Source organism: Epinephelus fuscoguttatus, linkage group LG10 (genome assembly GCF_011397635.1).
Source record: "Epinephelus fuscoguttatus linkage group LG10, E.fuscoguttatus.final_Chr_v1".
Classification (NCBI taxonomy): domain Eukaryota; kingdom Metazoa; phylum Chordata; class Actinopteri; order Perciformes; family Serranidae; genus Epinephelus; species Epinephelus fuscoguttatus.
The window spans coordinates 44,420,825-44,438,617 of NC_064761.1; the positions used below are offsets into that span (position 1 = coordinate 44,420,825).

The following is a 17,793-nucleotide window of genomic DNA, read 5'->3' on the forward strand; positions in this document are numbered from 1 at the left end:
TCAAACGAGCCAGCTTCACTCGGCTCCTCTGCGGCGGTTTGAAGTGTCCCCGTGGTGGATTCGTACCATATGTCCTCATGTAGCAGATGTCCTCTGTGCCAGACTGCAGGTATCGTCCCCCTCACCGCCTCCTCCTTCATGTCCGTCGGCTCACTTCAGGGGAGCGTTGTTGGTTTTCTGCTCCGTTACCCAGCAGGCGTCTTGTTGTTGTTGTTGTGATGCCAACTTGATAAATATAATTTCTCCCTCAGCTGAGCTGCTGTGTGACGGCTCAGTGTTTAGATTACAGTGATAGCATTTAGTGAAGTCTTTGTCTCGTCACATCGCTGCTCCGGCTACAGGAACTCTGACTGATCAAATCACTCAGCAGATAAAAAGGTCAGACTGTGTGACATCAGCCGAGTCATGGTCTGACCCAGCAGGTGTGAGACACAGAGGACGAACAGGACACATCAGGGACGCCTCACAACAGAATGAGTGTCCCAAGGTTTTTTCCATCTCTCCTTAAATTTGCTCCCAAACGGTTTGTCTTTTTGAATGAATGAATAATTTTTGTTTTGGTTACATGCATCTTGAGAAACAAAAATAATTTCACACAAATTTTTTCACCGTCAAAAACCAAAAAGGAGTAGGCTGAAGCCCCAGAGGATTACCCAGAATATCAGCAAATACCAGAGGAAGAAAATAAATAAATAACAAATAAATACAATTTACCCTAAATTATAATCCTCAATTATTATACATTTTAAGGCTTTTCTGAAACTGAACAGAGAGCAACACAGTTTTAACTCAGCTCTAAGTCCATTTCATAGTTTGACTCCAAAAAACTGAAACACATGTGTATTTTACACTGATTCTTACTTTACACGTGTCATGAATAATAAAACCCTCTTAAAGGATCATTTCCTTTTCTCAATTAGAAAAAATGAATACAGACAGGAAGGCTTCTGTTGACTAGAGATGATACGCCGTCTCATGGTGGTCACTTCCTGTCAACCAGCAGCTTTTTACAACATAACAGAACAACATGTTGGCAGTAGTTGTTTGTTTCAACTTGTCTCATCATGAATCTTTGGTCTGAACTGGGTATAACAGAAACCATTGCTGTAAACGCACCATGCTAACCAAGCTAGCAGTTAGCGATACAGTTAGCCTTACCCTCTCGTCCAAATATGGCTCCACGTCTGGCTCCAAAAATCCAAGATGGCGATTGCCAGATGTGAAACTCGAGGCTTCAAAACAGGAGTCCACAAACCATTAGGTGACATCACAGAAGAAATGTTTTCACTCTTCCACTGACTGGCTTCATCGAGAGTTTGATTTACCACCTGGCTCCACTTGATCTGATTGGTTGAAGTTAGCTGGTGACAGATGGTTTCAAACAACAAAACTCAACGGCTCTAGTTTTTATGTAATGTAGGGGTGGGGCTTATGCTAAGGGTTGCTCCACTGCATCATTGAACAGGCTTTAAGCCCCCCACCCCCCTTAAAAAAATCCAGGACACAGGATGGTGACACAGTTCAGTCCTGTAGGTTTCCCAAGTGTCTCTTCATGTTTTCAACAAGTGTTTTCTAATGTGTGTCCTATGTTTAGATGTGAATCTCAGATTTTACATTACTCGACTTTAAAAAAGCCTCAACCTCCAGAGAGAAGAGGAGTGGACGTGAGAGTGAATCAGGTAGCACCACAGGTGAATCTGTGTGTTTGAAGCTCTGCTGCTGCTGCAGTGAGTCTGTGCTGCAGAGCTGCTGCTGCTCTGTGACTGATGATCTGCTCTCACAGGACTCTGACCATAATGAAACACTGAGCGGACATGTGTTCTGTGTGTGTGTGTGTGTGTGTGTGTGTGTGTGTGGGCTCAGGTGGTGAAGCTCTGCATTAATAATAAACTCCATCAGTTCCTCACTGAAGACGAAATGTGTTTTTGTGGTTTCCTCTCTGTTTTTGTGTTGCAGCCAAAACTGAACTGATGTCTCTCCCTCTGTCTGTCTCTCTGTCTGTCTCTCTGTCTGTCTCTCTGTCTCTGCCTGTAGAAATGAGGATGCTATAAACCAGTTGGCCGTCCCCCCCTTCTCGTCTCCCCCTCCTCCCCCTGTCCTCAGCCCTGTCAGCCCCGAGGTAACGACATACACTTTGACACACTTTAACACATTTTGACACAGACCCTCGTCCACATACGTTTGTCTCTTTGTGACACCAGAGAACATAAATAAACACAAAACATTAATGTGCAGACTGACCTGCTGCCAGAATCTCATTTCCTCGTGTCTTAAATTAGTGCAGGTCCATTTGCCTACGATATAGCACTTAAAGCCTCGTTTCTACCGAGCAGTTCAGTTCAGTTCAGTTCAGTTTGGAGTTGTTCCTGTCTCCACAGTGTAAAGTTGTGGATGGTGCCAACAGAAGCGTTCCTTAGCGTCCCCATGTTTGGTCCCCCCTCTGTTGGGGTACCTAGCACACAGATCTGGTACTAAAAGGTGGAGCTAGAAACCCTGCAGTCTGATTGGTCAGTAGAGGACGCTCACTCTGGTTTTATGTAACCTCTGTTCATACATCAGTAAACTACAACTATAAAATGAAAGAGAAAAAAATCACTTCATTCACTGGGCCGACTGCCGGCAACTTTTAAGGTGGAACGTTAACTTGTAATGTTACTCAATGCATGAGTTGATGACGTGAATCCATCAGCACACCTTAAATTTCACTGTGACAACTTTGACCATCACTTTAGTTTTTATATGACACACACTTTTAGTAATGACTTTAAAAATATATATTCATTTGGAGTGGGAGTGGGCAGAGGGAACCAGCTCACCTGGCTCTGTTTAGTAATCAAGTATCACGTTTGTTGAGTCTGGACACAAACAGAAACTTAAAATCTCAGTCTGTAGTCTCCAGTCGATCTTTTGTCTCTTCTTTTGAAGCAGTTTCTACCTGTTGGTGTGAGAGATTATTTATCAGCCCCAAACCAAACACACTCAGTCAGGAGACGTTCACTGTCACTGCAGAGAACCAGGACCTATGATGACAGTAAAAAGAAAACATGACAGTGAAATTAAATGTCTGGATCAGAGACTGACCTGTGGATATTCTCTTCTTCTTCTCCTCTGTCAGTCTGTCTGTCCAGCTTCTCTCAGTGTCTCTGCTCCCACAGATGGACCCCGCCCCCCCAACAACCTGACACTTCACCCGTCATCAGATGCACCGGTCAGTCTACGGCAGCTCAGATATAATCAGTTCCTAATGTGAATATTTAGATGGATCCTGCTGATTTTGATGACCTAATTTGTTCCCCCAAAACTCACCAGAGTTCAGATCTGAACTTGTTCCACCACAGACTGTTGTTTGTTGTACAGGTGAAGCTACAGAGGGATAAATCAGTGTTTCCATGTGTCCATCTGTGTTGATTTTTTTGGGGATTTTAAAGTGTAAATTGATGTGTGATCTGTGGTCCGAACAGGACGAGACAAGCGATGAAGCTGAGCAGAACAACAGGAACAGAAGCAGCAACAGTAACAGCGCCACCAAGAGTCTGAGGGAGAGCGACGCCTCCAAGAAGGTACAGGTCTCAGTCACACAGTCACACACTGTGGGAGCGAGTATTCAGACCTCTGTGCCCACTGGGCGGGGGCGGGGGGTTCGCTCTGTGCCAGGGGCCGTATTCACAAACAGTCATACCCTTTTTCCACTGTCACTCTTGGCCGCACCGAGTCACACCATGCCGCGCTGATTTGTGTTTCCATTATCAGTGTAGACGCGCCATGCAATGCCAAACTGTGCTGGAGATAGCCGGGAGAGAGTTGCTGCCCAAAGCGAAGGAGTTTAGACCCTGCGCCGTAGCCTACACCATTGTGAGCATTTATACCTGTGCGGTGGTGTGTCTGTGTCACTCTGCAGTTACACCTCCAAAACACAAGTCAGCAGCAGAGCTTTCTGTGAAGTGCTATAAAGAATAGTTGATTCAAAACACACATTAAACACACATTAAGCACACATTAAACACAGGAAACACACACTAAACACACAGTAAACATGGCTTAATAGAGACAGTGTCAAACACAAATCAGCTTCACTATAACTCGCAGCATTCACAGACAAACACTTGTCTTTATCTGGACACATTTTCCCCACAAATACAACATGCTAACGTTATTAGCACAAGCCTATGGCATTTTACATTGTATAAATTAGCCTAGCAGCTAACAGAGATTTCCTCTGCTCATATTTCAGCCAGGATAAATCACACACAGTGTGTGGAGGCTTTACTGTCTTCACAATTTATTGTTTCTTATCTGTGAAATTAAAGTAAATCAAAGCTTTGTTTCCACTGAGGGAAATGGCTTCAGCTCACAGAGACAGACAGGAGGTCTGCGTCACCGTGACACTGTGGAGTTGCATTTCTGGGGAGGTGCACGTCAGCCTACGGCGTAGGGTACGGCGATGATTTGATGCAGGTGTATAAATTCCGTCTCAGCCATGCTTGTTGTTGCCGTTGGTAACAGTATGAGGTCAATATGTCAAAGTTGAAATATCCCAAGTGTCACAATATGAATTTTTAATATCACATAAAATATAATATTGGTATTATTGTGAAAGAGATGACATGGCACACCCCTAGTCAGATGACTGGCAGTTTGGTGTGAATCCTGCAGTGATGCAGGTGCTGCTCAGGACTGTCGTGGTGAAGAGGGAGCTGAGCCGGAAGGCGGAGCATTCGATTTCCTGGTCACAGATACAAGCGTCTGAAATGAGTTTCCTCTGTAGGGTGTCTGGGCTCAGCCTTTGAGATAGGGGGAGGAGTCAGACATCTGGAGGGAGCTCGGAGTAGAGCCGCTGCTCCTTTGTGTTCAGGTGGTTCAGCATCTGATCAGGATCCTTCGGGGCACCTCCAGTTAGAGGTGTTCTGGGCATGTCCCACTGGTAGGAGGCCCCGGGGCAGACCCAGAACACACTGGAGGGATTATATATCTCATCTGGCCTGGGAACACCTCGGGGGGAGGGATGTCCGGGGTGCTTTGCTCAGCCTGCTGGCCCCAGATAAAGGGTTGAAAAGGGACGGATCCAATCAGATATCTGAAATCAGATCAAGTTACATCTGAATAACTGAGCCCTGGAGTCTGGTGGGTTTGGTGATGGTGATTTCGGGGCTGTTTCTGCTTAAACTAAAAGGATTTTACTCTTTAACAAAGAGCTCTATCTCTGTAGGGATCCTTCTATAATGTTGTCAGACACTCAGAATATCGATCTGAGCCTGTCAGTGACAAAAACAAACACTGTTAGAGGGACGTACATTGTCAGTGTCTGGTTGTCAGGAGTCAAGATTGCAAAATACCGAAGTTTCCCTTTAACTAACTTTACTGAAGAACTTCATTATTTCCCAGAAGTTTGTTGTGTTTGAGTCATTTTCTCTGTTTGTTCTCTGCAGAAAATTAAATTTGATAATGAAATAATTAGATGAATCGTCAGGAAAAATCTGTCCTGTGTTCTCAGCTGGTAATAGTGTGTGTGTGTGTGTCCTGCAGAGGCTGAAGGTTGCAGAGTCTCCAGAAAATGAGCTTCAGGCTCCGAAGGCGTCTCTGGAGCAGCAGGTAACAACAGAAAAACTGAATTTAGATCATCAGACAAGTAATGTGAGAGACAATGACACAGTCAGATTATAACCCCCACCGTGATGCGTTCACCTGATCCCGCCTGTCACCAAAGCGGCTGTGTTTGTACCTGATTTTTCACGTCTCACATCAATGTGATCGTTTCTCTTCAGGAATAAAAACATTTAATGTTTCAGTGGTTTTCTTTTTCTTTCTTCAGTGTCAGTGTGTGTCGGTCTGTTCACTGCTGACACTGATCCGTCTGCTGCTTCACTGAGCTGATCAATAACTTAAATCTGATTTGTGTGTGTGTGTGTGTGTCCAGTCCTGCATGTCCTCCAGCAGCTCCAGTAAACAGACGGCAGCATCTCCTCCTCTGATCAGCCCCGACCTACAGACCGCCAACAGAGGTACGTGCTCACACACAGAGTATTTGAACTGTTACTGAGGTAAAACATCAGAGGTCGACTGCTGAGACAGGAAGCTCAGCTGGGGGAAATCTGGCGTGCTGGTTGCCATGGAAACCAACGCATATACTCTGTTCATATCTGCAGATGAACTGAAAAGGATTTTTCTGATCGACTCTAACAGTGAAGTAACGTCAGTCTACGAGTTATCAAGTTATCAGTCGGTAGGTAGGTATTTAGGTCGATGGGTAGATAGGTATTTAGGTCAGTAGGTAGGTTGGTCGGTCATTCCGTAGGTAGGTAGGTAGGTTGGTAAATAGGTAAATAGATCCGGCTGTAGGTAGGTAGGTCAGTAGGTAGGTCGTCGCTAGGTAGGTAGGTCATCACTAGGTAGGTCGTATGTATCCACCTACTTACCTACATACTTACCTACCTATCTACCTAACTACTGACCGATCTACTTACCTACTTACCAACCTACCTACTTGTTGGTAGGTTGGTAAGTAGCTAAGTAGATCCGTCTGTAGGTAGGTGGGTATGTATGGAGATCGGTCATCACTAGGTAGGTAGGTCAGTTGGTAGGTATGTAGGAAGGTAGGTGGATTGGTAGGTAAGTGGATAGGTCAGTAGGTATGTAGGTAGGTCGGTCGGTCATTCTGTTGGTAGGTAGTTAGGTTGGTAAGTAGGTAAATAGATCCGCCTGTAGGTAGGTAGGTAGGAAGGAGAGTAGGTAGGTCGTTGATAGGTAAGTTGGTAGATCGGTAAGTTGGTAGGTAGGTATGTAGATCAGTTGGTTGGCAGGTAAGTAGACTGGCCGGTAGGTAGGTAGGTAGACAGGTCAGTAAGTATGTATGTAGGTTGGTCAGTCATTCCATCGGTAGGTAGGTAGATAGGTAGGTAGAAAAGAAGATAGGCAGGTCGGTTGATAGGTAGGTGGGTAGGTCAGTATCTACCCACCTACCTACTTACAGACCTAACTACCAACCTACTGACCTATCCACTTACCTACCAACCGACAAACCGACTGACTAACTGATAACTGAAGAATTCATTCACTAATTCTGACCAAACTTGACACAAATGTCTAACAGGATAAAATAATGAAGGTCAAAAGGTCAAAGGTCAGCTTGACTGTGACCTCATCATGTTGTAACGTCATATCTCAGGAACAGAAGGGGAGACATTTGGTCAGATACTGAATTGGTGACTCTAATCTTGAAACTGTGCTGATTGTATAGATCTTCTGTGTGTGAAGCATCCATGTTTTCACTGACATGGATGGAGACTGTCAGAGACACTGGACTGGTGGGCGGAGTCATACAACCACAGGGTGGACTGGTGGGCGGAGTCATACAACCACAGGGTGGACTGGTGGGCGGAGTCATACAACCACAGGGTGGACTGGTAGGTGGAGTCATACAACCACGGGGTGGACTGGTGGGCGGAGTCATACAACCACAGGGTGGACTGGTGGGCGGAGTCATACAACCACAGGGTGGACTGGTGGGCGGAGTCATACAACCACAGGGTGGACTGGTGGGCGGAGTCATACAACCACAGGGTGGACTGGTGGGCGGAGTCATAAAACCACAGGGTGGACTGGTGGGCGGAGTCATACGACCACGGGGTGGACTGGTGGGCGGAGTCATATGACCACAGGGTGGACTGGTGGGCAGAGTCATACAACCACAGGGTGGACTGGTGGGCGGAGTCATACAACCACAGGGTGGACTGGTGGGCGGAGTCATACAACCGTGGGGCAGTAGCTCTAGTTTGACTTTGAAATCCCTAGCTAGCCTAGCTTCATTCAGTATAGGCTCCATGTTTTTGCAATTGGATGATGTCAGAATCACTTTACCTCTACAACACTGATAAATGGAAAAAAAATACTGAAAAATAAGTCTCATTCATTTCCATATCATTTTTTGTGTCAAAGCCTGAGCTGCACGTTAACGACCTCTGATCGACACAGACATGTTTGAAGATGCTTCACTCAGAGATCCAGATAGATTCGGTCTCGATGTCTTTAATTTCGTGGTTTCAAAGCAGTGACACATCACAATATCCACGGGGGAACTTATAATGATGTCACTTTCATTCACAGAAACAACTAAGAAAACGAGCCGCTGGAGGTCAGAGTTCAAGTCCAGACCTCAGTGGTGACAGACATCTCACTGGTCTCCATCTAAAATATAAAATCATACATATCCCTCCGTACATACAGGTTGAGAAAGTGTGCCTCTGCAGTGAACAGGAGAAAATATAATGTGAAGTTAGGGAGGACACTAACCTTCCTCCTCCTCCTCCTCCTCCTCCTCAGACCCATCATGCTGTGCGGTGGTTCCTGGTCAGGAGATGCTGCTGGAGATCTGTAAAGGTCGATCGGGACTCGGACTCAGTATAGTGGGAGGAAGAGACACACAGCTGGTAACACACACACACACACACACACACACACACACACACACGGTGGTATTTACTGTCATTGATTTGTGCTGCTTAATAATCTGATGAATTTAACCCCCTGGATTAAACCTGAGGTGACAGGTCTTGGTGTGATCCTTGATTCAGATCTAAGCATCATGTCCCACATTTACAAAGTGACCGAAACATAATTTATCCTCCTCAGAAACATCGCTAAGGTGCCACCATTTCTAAATGAACAAGATGCCAAGAAATTGATTTGCGCCTTTATTTCAAGACAACTCGACGACTGTCACGCACTTTTTACTGAGAGTCTTCAGCTGATTGAAAACTCTGCAACATCAGCCTCGATCGTGGGACAGGTTGAAGACGTTGATCTGGAGACCTTAGAGGTCGAGAGTTGGAGTAGAGGAGTTCACCAGTGTGGGGGGCAGCCCATGTGTGGCTTTAAAAACAAATGAAAGCACTTTAAAATCAATCCTGGGTTTGACAGGAAGCCACTGCAGGGATGCTAGCACTGGTGTAATGCAGTGAGGAGTCTGGCTGCAGCGTTCTGCATCAGCTGCAGGCGAGACAAAGACGACCGGTCGACACCCAGGTACACAGAGCTGCAGCAGTCGAGGCTTGAGGAGATTAATGTGGTGGTTACAGTCTTCAGGTCATCATGACAGAGGATGGACTTCAGTTTCTTAGCTGGAAATAACAGTAACAATGAAGGAACATGTGACTCAGCGTCACCCAGTGTCATAGTGTGGCTCACTGATGTGTTTTAAACAACAACAGAAGAAGAGAGATCAAGCTGGAGATACACAGTACAAGTTAGAAGATCCATGTAGTGTTGGGTCGAGTCTGAACATTAGAAGACGAGTATCAAACATCACCAGAGTAAGACTTTATAGATTTCTGTCTGTGTCTCTGTGTCTCCTCATCAGGACGCCATCGTGATCCATGAGGTTTATGAAGAAGGAGCTGCAGCCAGAGACGGACGCCTGTGGGCCGGAGACCAGATACTTGAGGTACGCTGTCCTGCAGTACTGATGGTAGTACTGTGAATACTCCTGAGTCATCTGTTCTGTACCTCCATTATTACTGTGAACTGTTACTGCTGATACTGTTACTAATACTATAGACCCTTTCAGGGTCAACGTCACGATGGCATCACAGTATTAGCTGTGAGCTACATAGGAGTCTTAAAATCAGAATCAGAATCGGTTTTATTGCCAAGTAGGTTTTCACATACAAGGAATTTGGCTTGGTGACTCTTGTAGTCTTGTTGTGTTATTGGGAGCCAGAATCGAAGGAGTCATGGCTCAAAACCAGCCGCCACTGCCCGTCAACAAAAACAAAGACAACTATGGTTAAATGTGATAAGACCAAAGGACTGGACGGAGGCCATCATCAAAAATGCTCACATGTGCAGCGCACACTTCATATCAGGTTAGGGAAAAAGTATTTCCTGTTGTAGGGATGAATAAGGTTATGTGTATTAAGGGTTATCATGTCCACCTCATCAGAAACTGGGGAGGGATTAAGAGGAAGATTGGATTTCTCTGCAACGCTAACTTTTTAGCACATTAGCTAACGTTAGCTTCCATAGCAAAACAAACAAGTGTGGTCCTCCTTTGTAAGATTGGCTTCCTGTGACATCATCCATCCACTGAGTGAGAGCATACGGGTCGGCCAGTCTGGTCCCGTTGGTCAGTGTTTACTTATTCAAGTAACACTGGCGGTCCCAGAGAGTGAGTGACCTGACATGGTGCGTTGGTAAATTCAGTCTGACGCTCTACACTAAAATGAGAGCCCTGTTGGTGGAAGAAACGCAGCGTTATATTTCTACATGAATGAACCAACGGTTAAGTTAATCACACATTCACTCCACTCGGCGCTCTGCTGCTCCGTCTCCACAGACAGAGTGTCCAGAGTGCGCTCTGCCACTCTGACAGTGCGCTGCTCTGGATAACCCAACGCTATATTCAGACAGCGCTCCCAATTTATCAACGCTCCAGTTTGTGTCAGAGTGCGCTCCCACACTCACAATGAGTGTTTCTGAACGCACCACTCACATCATCTTCCTCCATCGTCTAAAACAAGACAACACAACTTGTTAGCTAGCGCTAGCTAACGTCTGTGGAGAACTGTTTTGCCTCCAGCTAAGCCCCGCCCACCAACAAACATGACACTGTTCACTAACAGTAGAGGAGTCTATAATCTTAATTGCACAACAGCACTGCAGTTAAACTGCTCTGTTCCTCAGTACGACTGTTCACTGCTGTTTTAATATTCAGTTGATGGTCAGCAGTAAATCTGGACACTACAGGTACAAAGACTGTTGCTCATTAACCTACTAATATTAATGTTAGCACTAACAGTACTGATGATACTCATACTGCAGTATTTTGATAGATGATGGTAAAACGATGAGTTTCTGCTTTAAAATCAGTCGATTAAATCACAGACTGATCAATGTCTCCCTCTGCTGGACAAACACTGACTTACTCAAGTACTGCACTTTATTACAATTTTAAGTTCGTTGTACTTTGAGTATTTCCATTTTATTGTTGTACTTTTTACTGCACTGCATTTATCACAGTTTGCATTTATCACACAGTTTCAGGTTCTTCACAGATTCAGATTATTTGATACAAAATATAATCAATAATAAATTATATATTGTTATAGATGAAACTACAGTCATTAAAATGAGCTCCACCTTTACCAGCTGCAACATGAAACTGATCAACACATAAATGCATCAATAATTATAAAACATTAATCAGTGGTTTGAGCCCAGAGGACTGAAACTCTACAGTTTTTGAGAGATTTTTTTCTTCCTCAGAAATGTTTCCACAAAGTCCTGTGAGACATTATGTCACAGACTCTTGAGGTTTTCACCAATCCTGTGTGCATGTAATGGCTTGTAACGGAGTATTTCCACTCTCCAGGTGAACGGAGTGGACCTCCGCGGGGCGTCACACGAGGAAGCCATCGCTGCCCTGCGTCAGACGCCGGCGAAGGTTCGTCTGATGGTGCTGAGGGACGAGGCTCAGTACAGAGACGAAGAGAACCTGGACGTCTTTAAGGTGGAACTGCAGAAGAGGAGCGGCAGAGGGCTGGGACTCAGCATCGTCGGGAAGAGGTCCGCCTTAAAACACACACTCGCACACATCTTCACAATACCATGTGTTGTTTGTTAAAATCATTCACTTGTACATTTACACAAGTTCTGTACTTTGGTGCAGTTTTGAATGACTTCAGTACCTCCATCCTTTTGTTTCTTTATACTTTGACTCCGCAACAATTTGTGAGCGGATTTTGTACAAAATGGGTCAATTTGCATAACGAGTACTTTTAATCTTTGTGCTTTATGTGTTGATGTCAACACTTACTCTGTGTGTGTGTGTGTGTGTGTGTGTGTGTGTGTGTGTGTGTGTTAGGAGTGGCAGTGGTGTATTTATCTCTGAGGTGGTCAGAGGGGGCGCCGCTGAGCTGGACGGTCGTCTGATGCAGGGAGATCAGATCCTGTCTGTCAACGGAGAAGACACGAGACACGCCTCCCAGGAAACCGTTGCCGCCATACTGAAGGTAAAACACACACCTTTACAGCACATTCTAGGGGGGCAGAGCAGTTGTTCAATTCTGGGCTGATACAGATGTTTTGTCACTGTTGTTGTTTATTTTGTTTTTGTTGTTATTTATTCCCCCTTTTTGCCATAGAAACAAAAAAAAAATCTCGTTATAAAAAATAACTGAGCTGTTTTAGAGAACAGTTGACCGGCTCTTTAATTTGTCCATCGTGCTGTGTAGACATGAAGAACGCTCATGACCGCGTCCTTCGGTGGTCTTGTTTGGGGTACTGCGGGAGTACAGGGTACCGGGTCGCTGCTACAGTTTAGGGAATTGCATCTCTGCTTTTCGCAGATGATGTGGTTCTGTTGGCTTCATCACACTGTGACCTCCAGCATGACCTGGGGCAGTTTGCAGCCGAGTGTGAAGCGGTCAGCATGAGAGTCAGCACCTCCAAATCTGAGGTCATAGTTCTCTGCTGGAAACTGGAGGAGTGCCCCCCCTGGGTTGGGAGATTTGCTGACAGGCCGGTGGAAGGAGAGTATCAGCAGATAACGATGTGCAGCCGATAAATCGGTGCATCTGGAATACAATCTGATAAACTGAACCTCTTCGTGGTCTTTACCGTGTGTTTGTACACAAACCTGAAACTAAAGCAAGTGTGTAAGCTCTGTAATGTGTGTGTGTGTCCTGCAGTGTGCTCGGGGTCCAGTCCTGTTGGAACTCGGACGACTCAAACCTGCATCCTGGATCTCATCCAGACGCAACTCACAAGGAAGCCAGGTGTGTGTGTGTGTGTGTGTGTCTTTGTGAGAACCAGTTTGATTTTAAACCTTGAGCGTACGACCATGTCGTTTGGTCCTCACTTCTTTATGGAGCTGTTTGAGGGTTCAGATTCAGTTTTAAGTCCAGTTCAGACTGCTGATTGACAGGAAGTGACCGCCATGAGACGGCGTATCATCTCTAGTCAACGACTGTCCGTGCTTCTGATCTGTAACGCTGACAGGAAGTGACCACCATGAGACGGCGTATCATCTCTAGTCAACGACTCTCTGTGCTTCTGATCTGTAACGCTGACAGGAAGTGACCGCCATGAGACGGCGTATCATCTCTAGTCAACGACTCTCTGTGCTTCTGATCTGTAACGCTGACAGGAAGTGACCGCCATGAGACGGCGTATCATCTCTAGTCAACAACTCTCTGTGCTTCTGATCTGTAACGTTGACAGGAAGTGACCGCCATGAGACGGCGTATCATCTCTAGTCAACAACTCTCTGTGCTTCTGATCTGTAACGCTGACAGGAAGTGACCGCCATGAGACGGCGTATCATCTCTAGTCAACAACTCTCTGTGCTTCGTTCTGATTTGCAGCTTTTCAGACTTATTTTGTGGCTGAATATAATTTGTAGCTTCTTAAAATCTGAATGAGGATAGTGATAGTGAGATACTGGCTACAGTGATGAAACAAAACCAGCATCAGATGGACTGTATTCATAATCAATACGCCACAATAATATAAATAACCAGCGCCAACACACCGTCTGCAGTCATTAGCTGATTGGCTGTTGAAACAGAAACAGAATACGTGCTTTAAAACCAGCCGCCTGTAATTTGACCAGCTGAGTGTCAGGTGACGCCATCAGCCGGCTTCCCTAAAGTTTTCCTTTAGGAACATAATTTGCAGCTGACATCAGGTAATAAATCACAATATATAATGCTATATATTTTATCGCAACACGTTAAAAGTCGCAGTAATATTGTATCGTGGAGCCTCTGGTGATTCCCACTGTAAACATGCCAGAGTCAACAAGAACTTGTGCGCACAAATGTTTTTATAATCAGATACTGTGACGCAGAAAATGACAAAAAAAACAAGCTGTTTATTTGTAAACAGACGACATCAACAAATTAACAGAACGTGTCTCTGTCTTTGTCAGATGAGTCATGTGAGCGGGAACAGCTCAGGTGTTGTGGCTCCGCCCCTCAAACACACCTCAACATCATGTGACGTCGTGACCTCAGACCTCCCGACCTCCACCAGCCCCGCGCCCCTCAACAACAACAACACCAAGTCCAGCAGTGACATCACTTCCTCCTCTAACAGCACAGGTTGAGTCAACTTCCTGCATGTTTGAGCTCATCAGGAGCTGTCGTATATTAAGAGTTCTGCACTTCCTGTTTGGATTTAAGAGTTTCTTTAACTGTTTAAAAAAAAGCTTAGTGGTGGCAGCGCTGTAGGCGTTAAAGGGTTGAGTCCAGAGGTGAGGTCAGTTAATGGATTATTATGGGTTTCTAATGGGTTTTCTAAATAGTTAATAGTGTTAAAGGGTTAAAATAAAAGTATACCAGATTGAATTTTCATGTCAGTTGAGGCCACATGAAGGTTTATATTTATGGCTCGCTCTCATGCTATTCAACAGTAACTGTTTAAAGCAGCAGTTCCCAACAGGTGCAGCCACAGGGTCCAGATTCCTCCTCAGTCATTAGTTCAAGGTCCACACAGTTTAATACATTCAGCATCATACCTGCGTTTGACCATGTTGTCAAGCTAGTCACTCACTCTATGGCAGGAAACGGCCCTTCAAAATAAAAGCTCTGTGCCTTCAGAATGAACCCATGACCCACTTTTGGACCGTGACCCATCAGTTGGGAACCACTGCTTTAAGGTCTTTTAATTTGGTTTTAAAAGTTTAATTATTGGATTAATTCATCAATTAATTTTCTAATAAAGGATTTCAAAGTTTTCCGTGTGTTTTAAGAGGTCAGAAAAAAACTTTTTTAAGGTGCAGCTTTACCAAAATGTCAGTGTTGCATGTTTTTTCATGGCATTACAGACCATAATATTATATAATGTAATATGATACAAGATGTGATGTTTATAGACACACTTCAGTTTTAATCTCTGGCTGGTTAAATGTTATTTTTTCTCTTTTTCTTTGTGTGTGTGTGTGTGTGTGTGTGTGTGTGTGTGTGCAGGTGTCGATGCTGGCATCCGTACAGTGGAGATCATGAGGGTAAATGTAAACGTATTTATGTAGCAGAGAGCACACACTAGGTCTCATTTATGAAACGTGAGGAAAACGATTGGTAGAAGGAAATTTACGTGTATTTCAGCATTCATCAACATGTTAGTAGCTCCGATCTTTTTCATAGATACTAACAAAATCTACACCTGATTCTGACTGCTCGTGTTTAAATAAGGAATGCACACAAATGTTGCTTGTCATGATTTCAAATTACAGTACGCAGATGTCTTTGAAACACGAGTTCAACATGACAATAGATCAGTCATAAAACACATTTAGATAAATTAGTTGGCATTTAGCAGATTCAAGATTCAGATTAAGTTTCTTAAGAACATGAATGAGTCATTTAAATCGACTTATCACATGTGTTGTCTACATTTCTGACATCCTGTCGATCCAATCAGGAGAGAGAACTCCACAGGTGCATCTTCCATTTGAGTGGTGAGACTGTGAGACCCTCGTTACTGACCAATCAGTAAGACCAAGTCAGTGATGATGTCAGAACGCAGAGATGTTAAAGCAGCTGTGCGGAACTTTACGTTTTCGTTGATTATAGCGCCCCCTTGGTCAAAGCGGTATGACACCCACAGCCTGGTGTCATAAAATTCCGACTGCAGCCGGCATTCGGCTTCATTCGTAAAATCTCGACTGCAGCCGGCAATTACCGCATGCATTTGTTTTGGAGAGCGAGAGGAAAATCATAAATGTTCTGGTGTAGCTCTGAATTTCTTATAAACTGAGGACAACTGCCTGCTGTATATTTGTGTTCATGGTCACAGTCACAGATAATTTTGTGGCGTTTGTTGTAACGTTACTAGACAAAAGCGGTTCACATCAGCTAACGTTACATTTAGCTTGCTTATAACGTCCATGTCGTCATATATTGAAGTGAAACGACGTCTAACAAGTTGCGGTATATTCTCTAAATAAAAACAGAAATGACATACCTGTGGATTAGGAAAAGGGCCAACTCGGGATCAGTTTTAAAACCTTTCAAATCTCTCAGCTCTCTCCACTTGGTGAATGTCCGACCGAGGTTTACACGTGTTTGGGTTCAAGCCCTATCACTGTCCCGTTTAGCCTTCTTCTGTTCTTCTGTTATTTTTCTTTTAGATGGTGCTCCTTCTTTATCCGCCATGACATTGAAAGTACAACCAAGTCCTTATAGATACATCTGATAAAACTGTTACGTGTTCAGCAATGCCCGTTGCGTACCGCTTACTCGAAGAACACTCTCTGTAAACGCGGCTCTTCTTCTTCTTCTTCTCTCAATTTATTGGCGGATCGCAAACACCTTCCAGGTGCATTCCACCACCTACTGTACAAGAGACTACTCCCTACTACATGTCATTTAGCCTGTTTCTTAAATTCTACTCGTAAACACGGCTCTTTCTTCTTCTGTGGTTTAATGGCTGCGGGCCGCTGCGGGCGTGCAGACTTACTTCATACTTCATACTACTTCATACTACTTCATATCGAACCATTTTTATTTAACTTATTGGATGGTTCTTTCAACAGAGGACCCAGAGTTATTTGGCACCTGTTACCTCCTTCCAGGCCTTTGATGTATCTGTCCCTGTCACACCCCTAATACTAAAAAAATAAATAAATAAAAGCCTATAAAATATATTTCCTCAATTACACTTCACGCAGGTCGAAAGGATGCACCTGTCCACAGTAATTATCACCTCTGTATAGTGTCACTGGATATTCATGGGCGGGGCTGTATGCTAATTGCTGACTAGCACTGTCAGTTTACAATTGATTGACATCCATGAACTTCTGTCCCCCCTCAGGGTGTCAGTGACTCCCTTGGGGTGAGTATAGCTGGAGGGAAGGGCAGCCCACTGGGTGACATCCCCATCTTCATCGCCATGATTCAGGCCAATGGAGTCGCTGCCAAGACGCACCGTCTCAAGGTAGATTAAGGTCCCGTCTACACGTGTACAGATATTTTTAATAAAACAGATATTTTCTTGTTTTTGGGGGAGAGTTACTGCCTCGCAAGGGAGTTCAAGTATCTCAGGGTTTTGTTCACGAGTGAGGGTAGAATGGAGCATGAGATGGATCGGCACTTTTGTGCAGCTTCTGCAGTGATGTGGGCACTGTGCCAGGCCATCATGGTTCAGAGGGAGCTGAGCCAGAAGGCAAAGCTTTCCATTTCCTGGTCCATCTCCGTCCCAACCCTCACCTATGGTCATGAGCTCTGGGTAGTGACTGAAAGAATGAGATCACAGATACAAGCGGATGAAATGAGTTTCCTCTGTAGGGTGTCTGGGCTCAGCCTTAGAGATAGGGGGAGGAGTCAGACATCTGGAGGGAGCTTGGAGTAGAGCCGCTGCTCCTTTATGTTGAGGTGGTTCAACATCTGACTAGGATGCCTCCTGGGCGCCTCCTGTTAGAGGTGTTCTGGGCACGTCCTTCTGGTAGGAGGCCCCGGGGCAGACCCAGAACACACTGGAGGGATTATAGATCTCATCTGGCCTGGGAACACCTCGGGGTCCCCCAGGAGGAGCTGGAAAGTGTTGCTGAGGAGAGGGACGTCTGGGGTGCTTTGCTTGGCCTGCTGCCTCCGTGACCCGGCCCTGGATGAAAGTGGATGGATGGATATTTTCTTCTATTTTTTGTCTGATGCAAACGGAGTCTTAGGTCACTAAAACAGAGATTTTTGAAAATGCATTTAAAGGTGCAGATTATTGGACATGTAAAACGAACATCACAACGATGATCTCCGTAATTCTTGCATGTCAGTGATTTGTGTAATGAGCATGCTCCAGAAACAA

General features: G+C 44.8%; 1 protein-coding gene across 3 annotated transcripts in view; it reads left to right on the top strand.

The window, feature by feature from the left end:
• Window positions 1-17,793, top strand: part of patj (PATJ crumbs cell polarity complex component) — a 202,933-nt gene that overhangs the window by 176,122 nt on the left and 9,018 nt on the right. For all 3 annotated transcript variants that reach the window (XM_049588236.1, XM_049588238.1, XM_049588237.1), the window contains 13 exons: window positions 2,035-2,119; window positions 3,116-3,208; window positions 3,462-3,560; window positions 5,524-5,589; window positions 5,915-5,999; window positions 8,317-8,423; window positions 9,353-9,436; window positions 11,363-11,556; window positions 11,855-12,002; window positions 12,681-12,767; window positions 13,922-14,093; window positions 14,961-14,998; window positions 16,807-16,929. In XM_049588236.1, the coding sequence (XP_049444193.1) occupies window positions 2,035-2,119; window positions 3,116-3,208; window positions 3,462-3,560; window positions 5,524-5,589; window positions 5,915-5,999; window positions 8,317-8,423; window positions 9,353-9,436; window positions 11,363-11,556; window positions 11,855-12,002; window positions 12,681-12,767; window positions 13,922-14,093; window positions 14,961-14,998; window positions 16,807-16,929 (1,381 nt within the window). The remainder of the gene's footprint in view (window positions 1-2,034; window positions 2,120-3,115; window positions 3,209-3,461; window positions 3,561-5,523; window positions 5,590-5,914; window positions 6,000-8,316; window positions 8,424-9,352; window positions 9,437-11,362; window positions 11,557-11,854; window positions 12,003-12,680; window positions 12,768-13,921; window positions 14,094-14,960; window positions 14,999-16,806; window positions 16,930-17,793) is intronic.